The sequence below is a fragment of the Chiloscyllium plagiosum genome, unplaced genomic scaffold, assembly GCF_037043375.1.
Source record: "Chiloscyllium plagiosum isolate Xiang-an unplaced genomic scaffold, Cpla_swu_hap1 HiC_scaffold_34, whole genome shotgun sequence".
In the NCBI taxonomy this organism is placed as follows: Eukaryota; Metazoa; Chordata; class Chondrichthyes; order Orectolobiformes; family Hemiscylliidae; genus Chiloscyllium; species Chiloscyllium plagiosum.
In genome coordinates, this window is record NW_028270172.1 from 41,199,947 (window position 1) to 41,221,872 (window position 21,926).

Sequence of the window (21,926 nt, forward strand, 5' to 3'; positions counted from 1 at the left end):
CATCTTAATATCACTTGCAAGTTACTTCCTCCAATTTTTGAAAATCTTTCATTGGCTTTTTAAAATTTCTTAATCCTACTTACCGCTAATCTATATTCTGTCGTCTTCCTTTTCTCTCTAACTTCCCTGGTTAACCATGGTTGGTTTATCCCTTTCCTAGAATCATAAAACATCGGAGAAGTGAGACCATTTAGCCCATTAAGTCTGCTGCACCACTCAATCATGGCTGATAAGTTTCTCAACCCCATTCTCCCACTTTCTCCCTGTAACCTTTGATTCCCTTGACAATCAAGACTTGACCAGTGTGTCTCAATAATATTATTGTTTTGTCTCATTGAGCAGAAGAATAAGGAACTACTATTCCTATTGAAATAAAATATTCAGACTACAACAGTATGATTTTTAAACAATTAATTCATAGGATATGCATGTCACCATCTAGGTCAGCAGTTATTGCCCATCCTAATTGCCCAGAGTGCGGTTGCAAGTCAATCCACATTGCTATGGGTCTGAAGTCACATGTGTGCCAGAGTAGGTAAGGATGATATTTCCTTTCCAGAAGAGGGTTAGTAATGAGATGAGTTTTTCTGACTATCAACAATGTTTTCACAGTCATCATTAGACTCTTAATTCCAGATCTTTATTGAATTCAAATTCCACCAGCTGTCATTAAGGCATTTGACCCCAGGTGCCTAGAATATTAACTGTGTATCTGTTGACTGATAATAGCATTGTCATTTGGCTCCCACAAATATCAATAATCAAAGATTGTCTGTCCCAAGTCATCTCTTCCTTCCTACTGGGTTCCAAGAGTTCAAGCTCCTTTTGATTCTAAATGTTGAATAATCACGTTGTGTCCTATCTTGTCAAGGTGTCTTGCCTTTTATTTCTAGTTTCAATCTATTAGCTAACTCCCTCAGTCAAAGAGTTCAAATAGTGCTGTTAAATTCTCCTCCCCCAGAGAAGTTTCAACATCCACCAAAGCCATTTTGAAAGTCCAACCATGTAATGGACTTCAGAACAACTCTTCCGTTTTAATGGCAAGTACCTCCATACACTCTGAACCTTTTAAGGAAAAGAGATCCCTCTGAAGATCATACTCTTTCTATCCTGAATGAGCTCCCACTTTGCTACAATCCCAGCTGATGATAATATTTGACAAGTCAGATAACTGATTGAAACGGGAGTTGATAGACCAAATCTGTTATGAAGACAATTTTTAAAGATTTTAATAAATAGCACAGTGAACCTTTTTCCCCAGCAGTTTCTTTACAAATATACAAGCCTAGTGATGTATCACTTCTGTCTTGACAGTACAATTTCTTGTTCAACTTATTCATAAGCATTTCCTTTTGGCAATTTTCTGCATGTTCATCAGCTATCATTCTTTGCATCTCTCCCACAGACACACAGACAAGTGGACTCCTGGAACTCTAAGAAAAGCTTAGGTTTTTATTTCAGTCCTGTCTGTTTCCACTGCCAGAATTAAACTTCTCTTTTTTTATAGAAAGGTCATACATTGGATGTGGGTGTTACTGGCTGGATTTATGTCCAAACCTTGAGAAAATGGTAGTGAGCTGCCATTCTTCCTTTCCGCTGGTATAGATCTTTTCTTCTGAATCAAAACTGCTTGCAGACGTCATTACAAAAGCACAACTTTATAAACATTTGAGGAATTATCTGATGAAACTGTTCCTATAACAAGGTTTATGCCATCCTTGGCTTGTTCTTCAGAGATGAGAGTGTATTGCTGGAAATGCACAGCAGTTGAGAGTATAGTGCTGGAAAAACATAGCAGGTCAGGCAGCATCCGAGGAGCAGGTGAATCGATGTTTCAGGCATAAGCTGATGAAGGGTTTATGCCTGAAACATCGATTCTCCTGCTCCTTGGATGCTTCTGACCTGCTGTGTTTTTACAGCACTACACTCACTACTCTGAACTCCAACATCTGCAGTCCTCACTTTCTTCTTTTTCTTCAGAGAGGTCATAAATGACACAGACTCCGCAAGTTCTGGATGTGAAGGGTTTTAGGGCCAATTTGATAATAGCTTACAGAGACTGCCTTAGACAGAAGGCTTTCAAGTTTAAAAAAAATCACTTGTACAATGAAAGAGAGTGGCCAGTTCTCCGAGCCCAGCTTTTCTCTGGTTGGGTTGGGTTTTTAGCAGTAGTGTGGGAAATAAAAAGCTGATGGACCCAAAGAAGCAGGTCCAGGCTGGTATTCTAGGTCTGACTTCTATCCTGTAAGAACCTGTCTTTGATTTTATCTTTTGTGCCAAGGTTATGGGGATTGTTGCAAGTATTTTGGATAGTCTGTTGAGTTTGCAGATAGAATAAGCTATTCTGTATTCTGTTCTCTTTTGTTTATGTTTCATTCAGTAATCTTGTAAATAAATTCTGTTTTGCTTAAAACTAAGTGGTTTGACCAGCTGGTTCTCTCCTGGAATATCGACACCTGCTTAAAACAACTAGCAAAGCCTGGGCTATTACCGACTGAAGGCTCTTTGTGGGATTTGTTCTATAATTCCGATTCGGGTTGCTGGACTCAAAGGCAGCGAGTGGTAGGTGTCAATGTCTTTTGTTCTGGGTATTGAATTCGGTTGGTTTAAACACTGCGTGGGATGGCAATGGCTCTTACAGTCACCAGGAGATTTCTTCTGATGGAAGAAGTGACCTTGGGGGTTTTACAAAAGGTAGTTAAGGCCAAGCTGCTGGATTAAGCAGACAACCTGGAGTTGGAGCTGCCTCCTTCCCCAATGTAAGGAGATATAATTACAGCAATAGCTCAGCATTTAAATTTGTTGGAAACGCCATCAGAATCTTTAAAGATGTCTAAAATTTAATTGAAAGTGAAGTAGCTTGAGTTAGAGGCAAAAGACAAGGAATTATGTTTAAAAGCAGAGGAAAGGGAAAAGGAGAGGGAGGAAAGGAAAAAAGAGAATTTGAACTTCAGAAATTGGCACTTAAAGAGGAGTTCAAAAATTCCCTTTCTGAAGTAGGGAGAACTCTTGGAAGAGCAGAGTGTTAAAATGACATGATTAGCAGCTGGAATGGCTGACGATTATATGTTAGTCCATAAAGCAGAGTTTGGCTTCCAGAATCAATTTCAATCTGTGACAAATAGAAATTGGGGAAAAGAGAAATCTTCATGTGGAAAGGGAAAGGTAGATCTCTGTGAAGATCATAAGGATAACTTACCACAGGGTAAAAAGGAAACCCTTGAAGGGGCAGAGAAGTTAAAAAGCTTCTTTTTAAAGTTTTCACTGCAATAAAGTAGGCCACGTGAAATCAGTGTTGGTGGGTTAGGAAAAGCACTGGTAAGCCCGATGTAGGAAAACAGGATAAGCCAGTTAATATTATTGAAGTTGTAACAGAAAGCACAGTGTAGGCTAGAAAGCTGCACCAGAATTTACAAGCTGGTCGGAGGTTGGTTAAGGAAGAAGTGCCAGATCTTCTTAAAGCTGCAAAGGAAAAGTTTATTCACATAGGCCAGGAGCAGCAGGTAAAGAGGTTACAATATTAAGAGACACACGATCCTCTCAATAGTTGGTGCTGAAAGATTAAGAAATAAGTCCTTTTAGAGAACTATTGCCAGAAAAGGTACTAGTAATGGGAATTCACAATGAGACAAAACATTCAATTATATAAATTGAGGTTAGAGTCTTCAGTGAAGAGTGGAGAATTTGTGGTCAGAGTACTGGACAGACTCTCAGCTCCAGGAATACAATTTATCCTTGCTAAGGATATAGTTGATTCACTGGTAGGAGTGCTACCTACTATGGTTGAAAAGCCAGTGGAAACTTAGGCAACTGAACTATTGCAGGACACACATCCTGGGATTTTTCTTGACTGTGTGGTAATGAGGTCACAAAGTCACCAGTTGAAACAGGAGAGATCAAAGAGTACAGATAAGAAAGTTGAAGTGGAATTAGCAGAGACTCTGTTTGATCTGATGGTTGAGACAAGCCAGGAGCAGATAGATGACAAAGCAGACATCTTTAGCTCAGAGAAATTAACTGAGTTACAGCAGAAGGATGAGAAACAAAACTGAGTGTATCAAAAAGCATACACGAATGAAGAATCCAAATGTATCCCTGAACCTTATTATCTTAAAAATATCTTAATGAGGAAATGGAGGCCATCACATAGTCAGGCAGATGAGAAATGGGTAAAGCTTCATTAAATCATACTGCCAGTGAGTTATAGAAAGGTGATGTTGCGAGTGGTGCATGAGATACCGCTTGAGGATCATTTAGGAGTGAGAAAAACACAAACTAAAACACAAAAACATTTTTACTGGCCTGGACTGCAGATGGATGTAGTTGGATTTTGCCAGACATGTCATGCACGTCAGGTAATTGGAAAACCACACTTAATAAAACCTGCACTTTTAATACCTATTCGTGCATTTGACCAACCTTTTACAAGAGTCTTAATTGATTGTGTAGGTCCTACTTCAAACAAAAACTTGGAATCATTATTTCTTAACAATAATGGATGTGTCGACTAGATTTCCAGAGGCTGTACCATTATGCAATATCACAGCTAAAAGGATTGTGAAGGAATATTCAAATTTTCCACCAGATACAGACTACTGACATAGATGCAGATCAAGGGTCAAACTTCACATCAAAGTTATTCAAGGAAGTTATGAATAGCTTAGGGATAAAACCATTTAAATCTGCTGCATATCATCCAGAATCGCAGGGAGCGCTAGAAAGGTTAAAGACCATGTTGAGGGCTTATACTCAAGACTATCCAGATATTGAGGATAAGGGAATTCCATTTGTGCTTTTTACGATCAGAGATGTACAAAATGAATCAACCAAATTCAGTTCATTTGAATTAGTTTTTGGGCATGAAGTAAGAGGACTGTTAAAATTGATTGAGAAATGGGTAAGTCAGAATTCAGAGACCACATATTTGGGCTATGTGTCAAATTTTGGGGAACCATTAAATAGAGCTGGGGAGCTGACCAGATATCGTTTAAAAGCATCCCAGCATTCAATGAAACAGGAAGCAGACAATAAATTAAAAATGTACAATTTTGCTATCAGGGATAAGCTATCAGTGTTACTTCCAATGAAAGGTGAACCTTTAAAAGCAAGGTTTAGTGGACCTTATGAAGTGGATAAGAAATTGAGTGAGGTGAACTACTTGATAGGGACTCCAGACAGGAAGAAATCTCATGGAATGTCTCATGTGAATATGCTGAAAATATTTTAACAGGGAAAGAAAGCAAGAGGAGAATGTGTTATTGATTACAACACAGAGGGAGGGACCAAATTCAGAAGATTCTGAATTGGACAATGAGGAAGTTGTCAAAAGTTGGGATAAATTATTGAGTTACTTCCAGAGGAAAATCAAACTGACCTGAAAGAATTATTATCACATGGAGAGGTAAGTGAAAATAAGCTGGGACCTTCTAATCTATTTGTGCATGATGTAGATATAGGAAGCGCTGTTCCAATTAAACAACATCCTTATAGACTTAACCTGTTGACACTGGTTCAAAAGAAGATTGAACGAATGCTCTGAGATGACATAATCAATGAGTTACACTGACTGGAACTCACCCATAGCAATGGTGCCAAATCCAGAGGGTACCCAATGGTTATGTGTGGACAAGCGCAAAGTCAATGCAGTTACAAAGACTGAGGGATATCCAATTCCGTGTTTGGAAGACTGTGTTGAGAAGGTGGGACAAGTAGCTTAGAATTCTTCGTTGGACTTGCTCAGAGGATACTGTCAGGTACCTTTGTCAGAAAGAGCAAAAGCAATCTTGGCTTTTGTAACACTGAATGGACCGTATCAGTTTAAAGTCATGCCATTTGGCATGAAAAACATACCAACCACATTTCAGAGACTAACTGATAAGGCCATTGCCAGATTACCCAACTGTGTCATATATATTGATAACCTGGTGCTTTTTAGTCACACATGGAACGAACATTTACAACATTTATCAGATTTGTTCGACTGACTTCAGAAGGCAGGCTTGGTAATAAACCTGGCTAAAAGTGAATTTGCCAATGTCCAAGTCACCTTCCTGGACCATGTTATTAGACACAGACAAATGGCCCCACAGGATGCAAAAACAAAGGAAATTGGTAGCGGGGGTTCCCATACCTCGACAAAAACAGCACTATTACAGTTCCTGGAATTGAGTAGATTTGAAAGAAAATTTGTACCAAATGTTAACAGTGTGGCTGCTCCACTCATTGAATTGCTAAAGAAAGGCAAAAGGTTTCATTGGACAGTGGACTGTCAGAAGGCATTTGATAGTCTGAAAGCTGTGTTACTCACTACCCTGGCATTAGCCACTCCTAATTATGCAAAGCTATTCAAAGTGCTATTGATCAAAATGATGTGGGTGTCGGTGCTGGGCTCTTGCAAGAAGACGATGAGAAGATAGAACGACCTATCAGGTATTTCTTCAGGACGTCAAACATTCATCAGCAGAAATATTCAACGGCTAAGGAGACTTTGCGCTTGGTGTTGGTATTACAACATTTCAGTGTTAATGTTACCAGTAACATGTCTGAGATACACTGATCATAACACATTGAAGTTTGTGAAGAAATTGAAGGACAAAAATGCCAGACTGTTTAGATGGAGCTTGTTACAGCCATTCGATTTGAAACTTGTGCATGCGGCAGGATGAGAAAACCTGATTGCTGATGCATTGTCAAATTCGAAGGAGAAATGGAGGTGTTCAGTGGCAGGAGTACAACAGACTGAAACAGAATGTAGTTGTGCATGTTTGCACAATGTCAATGTAATGTACTGTGTATGTGTACTCTTTTTAGGGGTTTTTAAATGAAGCCATCTTTGGATATTGATGGTTAATTTTTTTTTAAGGGGGAGGTGTGATGAAGTTGCTCGTTTAAAAAGGTTATGCTGTCTTGGTTTTTTTTCCAAGAGAGATTGTAAATGACACAGACTCTGAAAAGTCTGGATGTGAAGGGTTTTAGGGCCAATTTGATAATAGCTAAGAGAGACTCCCTCAGGTAGAAGGCTTTCAAGTTTAAAAAAAACACTTGTACAATGAAAGGGAAGCAGCCAGTTCTCCCAGCTCAACCTTTCTCTGGTTTGGTTTTTAGCAATAGTGTGGGGGAAAAAAAACTGCTGAACCCAAAGCAGCAGGTCCAAGCTGGTAGTCTCTATCTGACTTCTATCCTGGAAGAACATGTGTTTGATATTACCTTTTGTGCTAAGGAGTGGTTATGGGGATTGTTGCAAGCATTTGGAACAGCATCATTAGGTTGGGATAGTGTTTTGGGTTTATGAATAGGATAAGTTATTGGATATTCTGTTCTCTTTTTGTTTTTTGTTTCATTCAGTAATCTTGTAAATAAATTGTTTTATTTAAAACTAAGTGGTTTAATGGGCTAAAATCTACTTTACACCTGCTTAAATCAACTAGCAAACTAGCAAAGGGTGTGGGTTACGTTCTTGAAATGTTTTGAGGGGGCTGGCCTGGTCCATAACATATCTCACCAGGTAGCTTATCTTGTCATTTAGCTAAAGTCATGGTCTTTCTTGGAAATGTTGCCTTGAACACACTGTTCAAACTGACTTTCTAATATTGGTGGAAGAAAATCGCCTCACATAACTCAAATGAAAAACCAATTTTTTGTTTGAATCCAAGTTCTCAAATAATACCTTGTAACCATTTATCACAAATTCTGTTCACTAAAGACAAATGCAATTAAGATAAACTGAATTATCCTCTTACTTCTGAGGCAACCAAAAATTGGGGTTTTGGATACAAGATACTCCAATATATCTAGTAAAGAATGCAGGAGAAACTTCTTAAGGAGAAAGTAATTATAATGTTGAACTCATTTTTGTGAGGAATGGGGACAACAAATAGAATTTAAATTCTACTAGCTGCCTTGATGGGATTTGAAACCATGGATCCCAAAGCCTAGGTTTCTGCCTTCCAAATACATTGACATCACCACTCATTATTATTTCTTGCTTAATTAGGCAGAGTAGTGTACTCAAACCAGTCACTTTCCTGCTTCTAACAGAATTATGTCTAGGATGGGACAATCCCATTAGCCACCAATTGTGATCCTTAGATGGCAAATTTGGACAACTTAAGTCCCTCAGCCTATATAGCCACTGGAATCAACCCGGTGTAAGTGATGGTCAACATGTTGACTCATGTGGAAAGCGCATCAGATGGGTGGATGGATGAACCCATAAAGGCAATTAGTGCCCACTGAGAGACTGGTGGTAGGGTATTTGCTTAGATCCAAGCCATGCTCCCATGTGATTTATTTACTCCCTAGTCCTCTGTAATCCTGCATTGTCTTCTCGCAACAACCACAGTCTCCTCCATAGTGCTGCCAAATACAGTAGCTGCGATCCAGCTCTTTTCCATATGATCTTAATTCCAGGTAAAGGCCTACCAGTGGCCATACCAATACCTGATTAGCATTAGATTTGGTGGGCCTTCCCTGGAAGAGGCAGCACAGACCTCTCACCAGTTCACTGAATAGCTGGCAGGTTGTGATGTCCAACAGGATTCCACCTGGGTTTCTACTAGGTTCTTTATCAGGAGGCTTAAATGTCCTTATCATTGCTGTGTCTGGACAACATCAGAATGGGCAAGTACAAAATGGTCAGAAATGGATTTAGATTCTGGAAGGGGAAGGGAAATGGTTCTTAAAAATATGCAATTCTGATATTTACACACTGCAGGATGCAAAGGAGAAGCAAGCAGTTAAGAAATTTGAACTGCAAATGCATAGATCAATGTTAGGATCGCAACTTTTGGAATCTGTGTGGGGAGAATCTAGTTGCTGTTCACAAAGGTGCTCAAATCCTCCTTTGTGAGTTTTTTTTATAGCAGTAATTGTTTCAATCTTATTCACTGGCCCAAACTAAAGCACTGTCAGCAAGACAGGTTCAGAAACAAATTTCACAGACACAATGTACTGTGACATCATAATAATTTTACATACATCAGTGTGCCATTTTGATTTGACATAATTTCAATCTTTGTTAAAAAATTAACAAAAAACTATAAACTTCAAATTTAAAACAACACAGGCAATTGATATATAACAATTGCTGTTTGTGGAAGATAGTTTCAATCCCAACCTATTTCTGCATAGAACTGACGCCTACTTTCACTTCTGGAAGATCTGGCTGTAATTTTAAAGCTGACATACCCAAATCCTAGTCTTCCCTGGCAGAATAAATAGTTTCAATCTACCTTACTCATTCTCCTTAATATTTTAGACTTTGAACAAATTACCCTTTTCTGCTTAATTTCATTTCATAATTTCATCACTGGATTATCAATTTTAATATATTTAAATTCTTAACTTCACTATATACCTTGCAACATCAATTTATCCTAAGATGGGCGGCATGGAGGCTCAGTGGTTAGCACTGCTGCCTCACAGTGCCAGAGACCCAGATTCGATTCCACCCTCTGGCGACTGTCTGTGTGGAGTTTGCACATTCTCCTTGCATCTGCTTGGATTTTCTCCGGGTGCTTCAGTTTCCTCCCACAGTGCAAAGATGTGCAGGTTAGGTGGGTTGGCCATGCTAAATTGCTCATAGTGCCCAAGGATATACATGCTAGGTGGGTTACCTACAGGAAATGAAGGGTTACAGGGATTGGGTAAGGGAATGGATCTAGGTGGGATGCTCTTCGGAGTGTTGCTGTGTACTCAATGGGCCAAATGGCCTGCTTCCACACTATAGGGATTCTATGATGTGCCCAGAACTCCTCTCAGTAAAGGTCATTCTGCGTGTTTTGTCAGCGCAAATTGGTTATTATGCAATTGACAAATTATGGACATTGTTTGGATAATGCAAAATTTCCACTGAACAGGTATAGCGATCTTCTCCAGTGCTATTTTTTGTAGCGGTTTTCCATAATGCGATTTTCAATAGCATGAGGTCACAGAGGAACACTACTGCCTCTTTATAGCAGAATGACCTGTACTCCAACTGTGATCTGACAAGAGTTTTTTTTATTGAGGAACTTGAGTTCTTCTATCCCTATCTGCTACTTTAATCCTATAAATATTAATGTGAGCAGTCCATGATTCTGATTATTTTCTGTCCCTGTCCAATATTTTAGATCCATGTAAATAGATCACACATCTCTTTGAACCTTCACTGCTTGAAGCTTTTCATCATGGGTAATATTCTATCCTTTTAAAGTTAATTGTGAATGATAATCACATTTGCACCCATTTAAATCTATTTTCCATAATTATGTCTATTCTCAATAGATTCATATCTAAACTGCATGTATGCTTTACTTTTGTGTCTTGGCAAACTTGGATTTGTGGCTTTGTCCTTTAATAGTGGTGCTTTTAGTCCCCACACAGATCTTTGTGTAATATTACGTAACATTGTGCCAATTTGAATTTTTCTTTTGCTTCAAGCCTACTCTGTCTCTTCCCACTCTGCCAGTTTCCTAACCAGAATTGTTTACATTTCCATGAGTTTCAATTTAGCTAAATAGGGAGTTTATTAAACATCTTTTGGAGGTTCATACAATAACATTCGTAGATATTCCTATGTCCATTGTTTCAGTTAAGTCTGTAAAATACAAAATCATTCATTTGTTCTTGAATAAGAAGCAGCTTTTTGGCCCATCAAGTGTGTGTCCACTCACCGCAAGAGCAACTCATCTTGTCCCATTCCTTATTCATTTCACTGTAGCTTTCCTCTTCAAATGCATATCCAAATCCCTTGTAAAAGCCATGATCAAATCTGCCTTTGTTACTCTCTCAGGCAATGCATTCCTGCTCTTAATCAATTGCTGCTTAAATTTTTTTCCAGATGTTGCTGTTGGGTTTGTTTGCCTCTCAGAATAAATCAGTGTCCTCTTGTTTTCAATCATTCTGTAACAGGAGGTCATTTCTCCCAATATCCTCTGTCTGGATTCTTCCTGATTGTGAACACAATATCAAATCTTCTCTCAAACTTCTCAAATCTGTCAAAATAATTTAAGTCCCTCATTATCTGTGGTAATTTTTTTTCTATATTCTTTATAAAGACTTAAGGTCTTTCTGAAAGTATGGTGCTCAGATTTGTCACAATATTCAAGTTCAAGGCTAAAGTCGCTGTATGAAGATCAAATTGAATCAGGTTCGTCAGGTGCAATTGACCTTTTTTATCTATTCATTTGTGGGTTGTGGCTTTTGTTGGCTAGACCAGCATTTATCTGCCTGATTGCCCTTGACGAGTCACTGAAGCTGCCTTCTTGAACTGTAGCAGTCCTTGGGATATGGGTACATCCATTGTTAGGGAGTTCCAGGATTTTGATTCTTTGGTGAAGGACCTACAATTCCAAGTCAAGATGGTATTTGGCTTGGAGGGGAACTTGCAATTTGAATACTATTTCCCACTTAATAGCTCAATCCTGAATATTGTCCAGGTCTTCCTGCACATGGACACTGACTGCTTTAGTAGCTGAAAAGTGATGATTGGTGAACAATGTGCAATCATCGTCAAATGTTCCCAATGTTCACCTTTTGGTAGGTCTGTGCAATCGTACTTTGATCAACTGAAATGATTCAAGGTGTTCAATCATTGTATAGGTGAATTTAGAGTCTAGTAATTCCATAACAACAAATATTATTCCTTGTATATAATTAAGGATTGGACAGACAGACAGAGCCACAGGATGGTGGGCATCAGCCATGAAAACGTTACACAAAGGAGAGCTAGTGGAAGTGATTATTTGGAATTCCAGAAGACTTTTGAGAAGGTACTGCACAGGACGCTGCTAAATAAGAACCCATGATGTTATGGACAAGGATTAGATGACTGCTAGATAGCAGAGAGTGGGGATAAAGAGATCCTTTCCAGGATGGAGGCTGGTGACTAGTGAAGTTTCAGTCGGGTTGGTGTTGGGACCGCAACTATTCACATTATATATTAATGATCTGGACAAAAGAATGTGGGTATTGTTGGTAAATTTGTAGATGATATAGAGATGGGTGAAGAGGCAGGTAATGTTGAGGGAAGCTGCAGGACTTGGATGGGAGAGTGGACAGAGAAGTGGCAGATGGAATACAATGTGCAAAAGTGTGAAGTTATGCACTTTGACAGGGAGAATAGATGTGTAGAGTATTTCTTTTTAAAAATGGGGAAAGGCTTTAGAAATCTGAAGCACAAAGGGACTTAAGAGAATCCTGAACTAGGACTCCTAAGGTTTACATGCATGTTCAGTTCAGAATGTAAACACAATGTTAGCATTCATTCTAATAGGGACAGAATACCAGTGCAGGAATACACTGCTGAGGCCATAAGGCTCTAGCCAGATCATATTTGGAATTTTGAGCAATTTTGAACTCTGTATGTACTTGCATTGGAGTGGAGATTTACAAGGATGATCCTGGAAATGAAGTGCTTGTTATCTGAGGAGTGAATGAGGAATCAGATGGAATTTAAGGATGAGGAAAAATCTCATTTTCACATAATTCTAAGAGGGTTGGATACAGCATACGTGGAAATGTTTCCACATCTAGGAGAGACTAGCATCAGAGTGCATAGCCCCAGTGAAGGAATGACCCTCCACCCAAGAAGAGGAGGAATCTGTGGAACTCATTGCAGCAGAAGGCTGTGGGGGATAAGTCATCGACTGTCTTTAAGACAGGGAGTGATCAATAGGAACTTGATTAGTTAGGGGTTCAAGAACTACCGGAAGAAGGTAGGGGAATGGGGTTGAGAAACATATCAGCCATAACCGAATGGCAGCACTGACATGAATAGTCTAATTTTGCTTTATATCTTTTTGTTTTATGAGCTATGATCCTATCAAATCTATTATCCTGCCGTGGCACATGGTGGAATCCAAGCTAACTTTTAAAAAACCTGAATGAAGAGTCTAGTGGTGACCATGAAACCATTGTTGATTATCAGGAAAAGGCATCTAGTTCCCTAATGTCCATCGGGAAGGAAATCTGCTGTCTGGGCCTAGCTTACGTGTGACTCCAGCTGCATAGCAATGTGCTTGATTTAACAATTAGGGTAGTAAAGTGTTGTGTTGGAAAAGCACAGCAGACCAGGCAGCATCCCAGGAGCAGGAGAGTCGACGTTTTGGACATAAGCTTACTGAAGAGCTTATGCCTGAAACGTCAACTCTTCTGCTGCTGCCTGACCTGCTGTGCTTTTCTTGCACCATTTTTCGTCTCTTCTCCAGCAGCTGCAGTCCTCCCTTTCTCTTAGCCTCTTAACAATTGGGTACAGGCAATAAATGCTGGCCAAGCCAGCGAGGTCCATATTCCTGTGAATGATTAGGAAAAAGAAATGCAAAGCATGATTAACGGAACATGCGGCTAACTGCTGTTCCTGTTTCTTATGGTTATAAAGAGAACATAGAAGTGAAAATTGAGTTTGGAACTTTCACCAGAATCAAATGAATTCCTCCCCACCCCATCTAATATAACCCGACCTTTTTATCGTTCGCTTGATTTTTAGCATCGGTAACAGGTTTTCCTGATGAAGGGCGTTTGCCCGAAACGTCGATTTTCCTGCTCCTCCGATGCTGCCTGACTTGCTGCGCTTTTCCAGCAGCACTCCAATCTATACACTGCTTTTTAAATAGGCATTTTGTATTATCAAGCAGAGGTTTTAAAAAAAAGAGGATTGTGCCACTACACCCAAATACGTAAACGCCAAAAATCACAAGTCAATTCGCCTCAGTAAAAGGTTAAATTTTACATTTCTACATTACTTGTCACGACTTCAAACCTAACACGTAAACCCTGACGCCTGTCCCTGAAGTGGAGGCACAGTTGTGATGTAAAATGACTCATAATATTTCGGCCGAAACTATTTTAACGCTTAACAGTGGCTTCTGCAATGCTGGATAAAACTGCATGGGAACACTGTCAGTCTTTAGCAACATTTTGGAGTACACGAACGCCGTTCACACAACTTCACGTTTTCAACAAGATAATCTTGGTTTCCTTTGAGTGAGGGCTGTGGTCAGGAATTCCCCCTCCTCTCGAGCACTGAGCTGATCAGACTCTGGAGTCAGATGATGTCCGTTGAAAGCTTCACTGATTCGCTGGAGCTCACGTCAATCACATGCGTGAGGCCTGGGATGGACAATGTAGATTTCGCAGACCTTTAGTCCCCACCCATCTCCGTCCCAGAATAAAATTGGTCCCGGGATCGCGCAGGGGAGGCGAAAGTACTTGCGCTGATCTTCTTTCTGCTCCCTTGATCCTTTGCGGGTCTTTGTTGGGCGGAGCCAATGGCAGCGTCCGGCGGCGGGATGACGCACGCGGAGCACGCTAGCTCTTGCGCGCACATCGAGCGTTGAGGGGGGAAAAACCCTTCCCCTTGAGGGAAGGCACTTGCGTGCGTGCGAGCGAGCGAGCGCGTGCCCGCACGCGGGTGGCTGGCTGCTTGTGCAAAGTGCGTGGTTGCGGGAGAAGAAGGCAGCGAGCGTGTGACGTTAGAGCGTGGATTCCCCCTTCCCTTGCCCCTCCCCCTCCCCCAGATACGGCTGCTAGGAGATAGAGAGCGGCGCGAGCGACTGGCAGGCAGACAGATTCAGACATGGCGGCGGCGACGACGGGAGGAGGAGGAGGTAAAATCCGAAACAAGAGACACCACATCATTAGCAAGCCTTACGCCAAGAACCAGGTATTTTATTTTTCTGTCGTCACTGTAAAGAAAGGATTGACAATCGGGACCGTCGGGTTTACCAAGCCGCTGCAGGAGGCGGCGGCGGCGGCTTCCTTGAGCCCCGCTTTTTCGGCAGAGGCGGTGTGCGCGAGCCGCGGCCTAGTGGCTGGCTTGAGCGGCCTGAGTGATTGAGGGCAGAGTCAGGACCACGTTCGGGCCCAACCTATTCAAAAAGAAAAGAATCAGGCCTGAGCGGGATGGAAGGTACTGACAACGAAGCGGTAACTCCCAACGGATCTCCCCTCTGGGTTTTAGTTCATTGTGTTTACTTATTGCAAATGCTGTTGGGACGCTTCCCGTCGGCTCGTTGTTCGCTTCCGGTTGCATTCTCATGGCCGGCTGATAAGAGCGAATTTCTCACCCTTTTCCCGCCGACTCCCTCTCTCCTATCCCTTTACACGGTCCTGTTTGTACCCTTCCAATGTCCCGGTCCTGTTCTCAGCCTCTCGGGGCAGGCTTTCAGCTTGCTCCGGTTTGTCCGTCCTTTTCGCGTGCCGCCATGGGGGTTTTGGCGCGGAGTTGATTTGTTCCTTTTAAAGTGGGTGTTCCAAGATGTTTCCGAATGCTAATATTTCTGTTGTGGAAGTTTGACGTGCAAATGCGATTTTTGCCAGTACTTTCGTATATTAAAGTTTAACCAGTTTCCTCTCCTAAGATCAGCGTGAGGTTGGGGGTGGCTCAGCTGCGATTTTGACATGAGGACTTGACACACTGCCGGTATCTGGAGTACTCGACTGTTGTCACGGATTTCTTTATAAATTTATATTTTGCCACAGTCGGCCGGACATTTTTCTTTCTGACCTTTGGCTTGTATATTGTCTGAGGGATTTGTATTTGAACAAACTGGTTTTAAATTTGTTACATTTAGCTAGAACAGTATATGGGGTTGTCAGTATCATGTACAACCAAATAGCATTTTGGTTGCTAGATTTTTTTTGGGCTCAGAAATTAGTTAATCAAAACCTATCCTATTATGTTAGTGGTATTCAAAACTAATGTCCACAAAACTTTTACACTTGTTTCCGACTACTCAGTAGGGATATTGCTTTAGTGTGATTGGCTGTTGTGAACGATGGCCTTGCATTCAAAAAGGAAGTAGTACATAATTGGGACTCTGTAGGCTTATATTACCACTTCAGTTAGATGCTCGTTCTTTAAGACTCAGATGTTACAGTGGTAAAAAAGTGAATTTTTTAAAATACATGGCACAAGCACCGACATCTTGAAGCACTTTGCAGTTACTAAAGTTTAGTCCTTCTAACATAGAAAACCTAGTAGCCAATTTGTGCACAGAGAACATCCACAAACAAGTGTGTTGGGCTGAATAATATCTCTTTCTGATTTTCTTCTTTGAGCTAATACCATGAGATCCTTTAAGTCTCTCAAGTACAGCATCTTAATGATGCAACACTCTCTGGGTACTTTGCTGGCTTGCCAGTGTTGATTTTATGCTCAAAGTTTTGAATGATTCTTGGATTTGAAACCTTGTGGCTTTGTTGAGTGCCACCAACTGAGTTTCAATCAATAGTACCGTATTAATATTTTTCATGTTCTGGAGAGAATTTTGCTTGTCAAAATGTGTATATTACTGTGCATCCTGCATCTATGAAGTGTGCAGCTATTTGAGAATTATGGTTATGCTTGCTGCATACACTCTTCTTGTAGTTCAACCCCACCCTTTACCCTTCAAATGTTCTCACCCCACCCCATTTGATCATTTGATCTTTCGCTCTTCAGTCATGTTTCCATCCATCCATTTGATTTCATGTGCACTAACGTATTGACAGCACCACAGATTTTTAGTATAGACATAGACTTGTGCTTTTGAACATGTACTTACGAGGTACCAAACTCTGATTTGTATTTGTTTGGTGCATTAAACCCAGTAAAAGATCTTATGCTTCATGAAAGCAATAACTAATAAAATTTAATGTTGCTACATCAGAAAATGATGCAAATATTAAAAGTTTGATTAAAAAACAGAGTTTTAAAGCTCCTCTTGGAGGAGGGAGAGGTAGAAAACTTTATGGAAGGAATTCAGTTTATGTCCCTGAATGCTGGAGGTGTGTCATTGATAGGCTGAAGGAGATCAGGAATTCAAAATGCACCAGGGTTCCAAGTTCTAAGTGAATGGGATTACTCTTCATTCGGCCTTTCCTAACATGATTGTAACCAAATTATCTCCAGTGATGACTTCTCTTCCTACACAGTTATGCCATTGTTCAGAAGATCCATGGATGCCTCTTTTGACTTAGCAGCATGTTGCAATCCAGTGACATCATCCTCAATCTTAGGTCAGCTTCCAATTAAAACATTGATCAGGCTGAAGCCATTGCATTTGGGTATCCAGTTTAATCTTGTTAAGCCAGATTTATCTCGACCATGGCATTCTCTTCAAATCTGAAATGAGATTCTGACTTCAAAGCTTTATTATAAATAGCACTCACGTTAACCTGTAAGATGTTCTTGTAACATTCTCTATTTTTGTAGAAGCATGCTGAGAATTTAAGAGTCTCATTCACTTTTTTGCAGGAAAAGAGGCATATGGATCATATACATGCAGCTGGGATTAGTTTAGAATGGCAACATGGTTGGCATAGACATGGTGGGCGGAAGGATCTGGTGCTGTGCTGTACTATTCTGTCTGTAATATTGCTTGCATCTATGTAGACCTTCCTGCTGGTACTCAACAATGTCTTTATTGCTTTGATTCAAATATGTCCAGGCTTGCTTTTGTCGTCCTCCTGCCTGTAAAGATCACCTCATTCAAAACTGCCTTTTATGTTCTATCTGTGCTATTTGCCCTTCTTACTAATCATTCCTGTCCTTGCTGACTTTGTCTCCTAATCCTCCAGGCCTTTAAATTAAAAAAAATCACTTTGATCTCTTTTATATTCTCTTTCTTTGTCTCTGAAATCTCACCCAGCCCACAGCTTTTCACACTTAAATTTTCCATCCTCTGACCTTTGGTTCAAAACGTCTTCAGCTCTCTGTCCGTCAAGCTGTGCCAACCCTAACCTGAAATATATTTCAAAAAATATTTCAAAAGTATGAAGTCATTGGGGACGTGGAGAAGGAATTGATGGCCACTAGAAAGAAAGTACTAAGGAATCTAATAAGACTAAAGACTTATCAGTTGCATCTTAGGGTATTAAAGGAAGTAGCTACAGCAATAATGGATGCAGTGGTTGTAATCTTCCAAGAATCCACAAATTCGGAAAGTTGGCAGAGGATTAGAAAACTACCAATGTAACATTATTCAAAATGGAAGGGTGACTCAAATCAGTCAATTATATCCTGGTAAACTTAATGTCTATTATTGGGGAAAATGTTATAACAAATATAATAGAGCATTTAGAGATGCATTACATAATCAAGCAGAGCCAGCGTGGGTTTGTTCAGCGAATATGCCTGATTAAACATTAAATTCTTTGAAGATGTAACAAGCAGGGTAGATAATAATAGAGTTTGATTTCCAAATGGTCTTTGATAAGGTACAGTACATGAGGCTTCTCCAGGTGAGCCCATTATATTGGAAGTAGTATATCAGTATACAGCATTGGCTAACTGCTAGAAACCATAGAGTGGGGTTAAGTGATACATTTTCAGGATAGCAACCTGTAATTAGTGGAGTGCCTCAAGGATCATTGCAGGAGTCACAATTATTCACAAAATACCATGATAATTTGGCTGAGAGAAATGAATGTACTATCATCAAATTTGCAGCTGACACAAATGGATGGGAAAGCAACTGGTGAGGATAAGACCAAGAGAACAAATTAATGAGTGGGCAAAAAATTGTCAGGTGTCAATAAAATGAGGCTATACACTTTGGGCAGAAGTATTGAGTAGCTGAACATTATTTAAATGAACAAAAACTGCAATGTAGAGGCGTTCAGAGGTCCTTGTGTATAAGTCATGAAAAGCTAGCATACAATTAGAGTAATCCTGAAGACAAATTGGAATTTGACTTATTTTAAATGGAGTAGAGTATAAAAATAGGGAAGTCCTTTGCATCCCATACAAGGCGCTGGTTAGCCCACTGTTGGAACACTCAGCAATTGTAGTCCCCTGATCTCAGGAATGATATCGTGATATTGGAGGCAGTCAGGAGAGGGTTCATTAGGCTGATTCTGGGTTATGAGGGGTTTTGTTGTGAGGAGAGGTTGAGTAGGATGGGCCTGTGCTCACTGGAATTTAGAAGAACAAGAGGCAACGTTATTGAAACATACAAGATTTTGAGGGGGCTTGATGTAGTAGATACTGAGAGGTTGTTTCCCCCTTATTGGAGTGTCGAAGACAAGATGGTGTAATCTGAGTAAGAAGTTATTCACTTAAAACATGAGGATTTTTTTTTCCCTTGAGGGTAGTGAGTCAAAGTTGTACTGCAGAGGCCTGTGTAGCTGTGTTGTTAAGCATGATCAAGGCTGAAATGGAAGATTATTGATGAATAAGGGAACGTAGGGTCATGGATTAAAGTCAGGGCAGTGGAGTTGAGGATAATCAGATCAGCCATGATGTCATTCAATGGAACAGCAGGCCTGAAAGGTAAACTGTCCACTTCTCCTACGTCCTGTAGTCTCAACAACCAAAATCTTGTTTTTAAGATGTTTCTGAAAAACTCTATTTAGCTTATGATTCTTAAAGTTGTGAAGTGCTTTTTGCTGTAAACGAAAGAAGGTCAAGTTACTGATATTTTTGCTTGAATTGGTGATCTGTTTTAAGAAAGCAACAAGTTGCTTCATCTCTGCTGACACTTTCTGGTTTCACTGTTGTAACATAGTTATTTAATGTCTTACCTGGAAATCTATTGCCTGTATTAATCATTTTGTGAATTTTTCTGTAAATGCTATTGATTTTAGAAGTTTGAACCTGTACCAACTGCCTAACCTAAAGGGGATTTTTTTTATTATAATGTACTTTGACTGTTTTTTCCATTTTATTTGTGATGACAGCAGACTCCCCCAAAATAATGGTCGCATTAAGATGAAGCCTCCCAGTGCCCCCCCCCCCCACCAAAAAAGGTGTTCTGTCCGCCTGACTAGGATCGCCCCTCCACATACCCCCATTCTGTCCCATTGCATTCAGGTATTTTGTAAAATCATAAATGCAAACTTGCGTCTTGTAACTCTGACCCAATGTGTTAGCGTGTTATAGCTGCTACAAAACTGGCCTCATTCAAATAGCTGTACTTATGACATTTGGCAACATATTTTAATGTGTAAAAGTGTTATGGATAATTGCAGTGGAAAGTCTGATTTAATCTTGAAACTAATAGTCCTTTTTTAGAAGTACCATATTCACTCAATGCTTCATTATTAAATATGAAGACCATTATACTTTGAGTTGTATATTTTAATATTTCAAACTTTGTAAAACTGACATCAAACTTATCAGTTATATCCATTATATCATTTGAAGTTATGATTAGCAATTTGAAGGTAACCATTAAAGTATGGTTATGTATAGAAGTCACTTGCATGACGTAGCAAGATATAACTCCCCTCAATACCCTAACAGCAATGATACTTTGGACAAACGTTTTCCTAGAATTGTTTTATAAAAACATGTTCTAAATTGCTTTAGATCATAAGACATAGGAGCAGAAGTAAGGCCATTCGGCCCATAGTGCACTCCGCCATTCAATCATGGCTGATGGGCATTTCAACTCCATTTCCCCGCATTCTCCCCGTAGCCCTTAATTCCTTGTGACATCAAGAATTTATCAATTTCTGCCTTAAAGACATTTAGTGTCCCAGCCTCCACTGCACTCTGTGGCAATGAATTCCACAGGCCCACCACTCTCTGACTGAAGAAATGTCTCCGCATTTCTGTTATGAATTTACCCCCTCTAATTCTAAGGCTGTGTCCACGGGTCCTAGTCTCCTCGCCTAACGGAAACAATTTCCTAGCATCCACCCTTTCCAAGCCATGTATTACCTTGTAAGTTTCTATTAGATCTCCCCTTAATCTTCTAAACTCCAATGAATACAATCCCAGGATCCTCAGCCGTTCCTCATATGTTAGACCTACCATTCCAGGGATCATCCGTGTGAATCTCCGCTGGACACACTCCAGTGCCAGTATGTCCTTCCTGAGGTATGGGGACCAAAACTAGACACAGTATTCCAAATGGGGCCTAACCAGAGCTTTATAAAGTCTCAGTAGCACAACGGTGCTTTTATATTCCAACCCCCTTGAGATAATTGACAACATTGCATTCGCTTTCTTAATCATGTACTCAAGCTGCATGTTTACCTTTAGAGAATCCTCAACTAGCACTCCCAGATCCCTCTGTACTTTGGCTTTACGAATTTTCTCACCGTTTAGAAAGTAGTCCATGCTTGTATTCTTTTTTCCAAAGTGCAAGACCTCGCATTTGCTCACATTGAATTCCATCAGCAATTTCCTGGACCACTCTTCCAAACTGTCTAGATCCTTCTGCAGCCTCTCCACTTCCTCAGTACGACCTGCCTGTCCACCTAACTTTGTATCATCTGCAAACTTCGCTAGAATGCCCTCAGTCCCTTCATCCAGATCATTAATATATAATGTGAACAGCTGCGGCCCCAACACTGAACCCTGCGGGACACCGCTTGTCACCGGCTGCCATTCCGAAAAATAACCTTTTATCCCAACTCTCTGCCTTCTGTCAGACAGCCAATCCTCAATCCATACCAGTAGCTCACCTCGAACGCCATGGGCCCTCACCTTGCTCAGCAGCCTCCCGTGTGGCACCTTATCAAAGGCCTTTTGGAAGTCCAGGTAGACCACATCCATTGGGTTTCCCCGATCGAACCTACTTGTCACCTCTTCAAAGAACTCCAACAGGTTTGTCAGGCACGACCTCCCCTTACTAAATCCATGTTGACTTGTTCTAATCCGACCCTGCTCTTCCAAGAATTTAGAAACCTCATCCTTAATGATGGTTTCTAGAATTTTACCAACAACCGAGGTTAGGCTAATTGGCCTATAATTTTCCATCTTTTGTCTTGATCCTTTCTTGAACAAGGGGGTTACAACAGCGATCTTCCAATCATCCAGGACTTTCCCTGACTCCAGTGACTTTTGAAAGATCTCAACTAACGCCTCTGCTATTTCCTCAGCCACCTCCCTCAGAACTCTAGGATGTAGCCCATTGGGGCCAGGAGATTTATCAATTTTAAGACCTTTTAGCTTTTCTAGCACTTTCTCTTCTGTCATGGCAACCATACTCAACTCAGCCCCCTGACTCCCTTTAATT

The 21,926-nt window shown here is 40.4% G+C and overlaps 1 protein-coding gene across 1 annotated transcript in view; it reads left to right on the forward strand.

Moving 5' to 3' along the window:
• Positions 1-14,406: 14,406 nt before the first annotated feature.
• Positions 14,407-21,926, forward strand: part of nup153 (nucleoporin 153) — a 78,492-nt gene continuing 70,972 nt past the window's right edge. Inside the window, exon 1 of the mRNA XM_087978628.1 lies at positions 14,407-14,641. Within this exon, the coding sequence (XP_087834754.1) occupies positions 14,555-14,641 (87 nt within the window). The 5' untranslated portion in view covers positions 14,407-14,554. The remainder of the gene's footprint in view (positions 14,642-21,926) is intronic.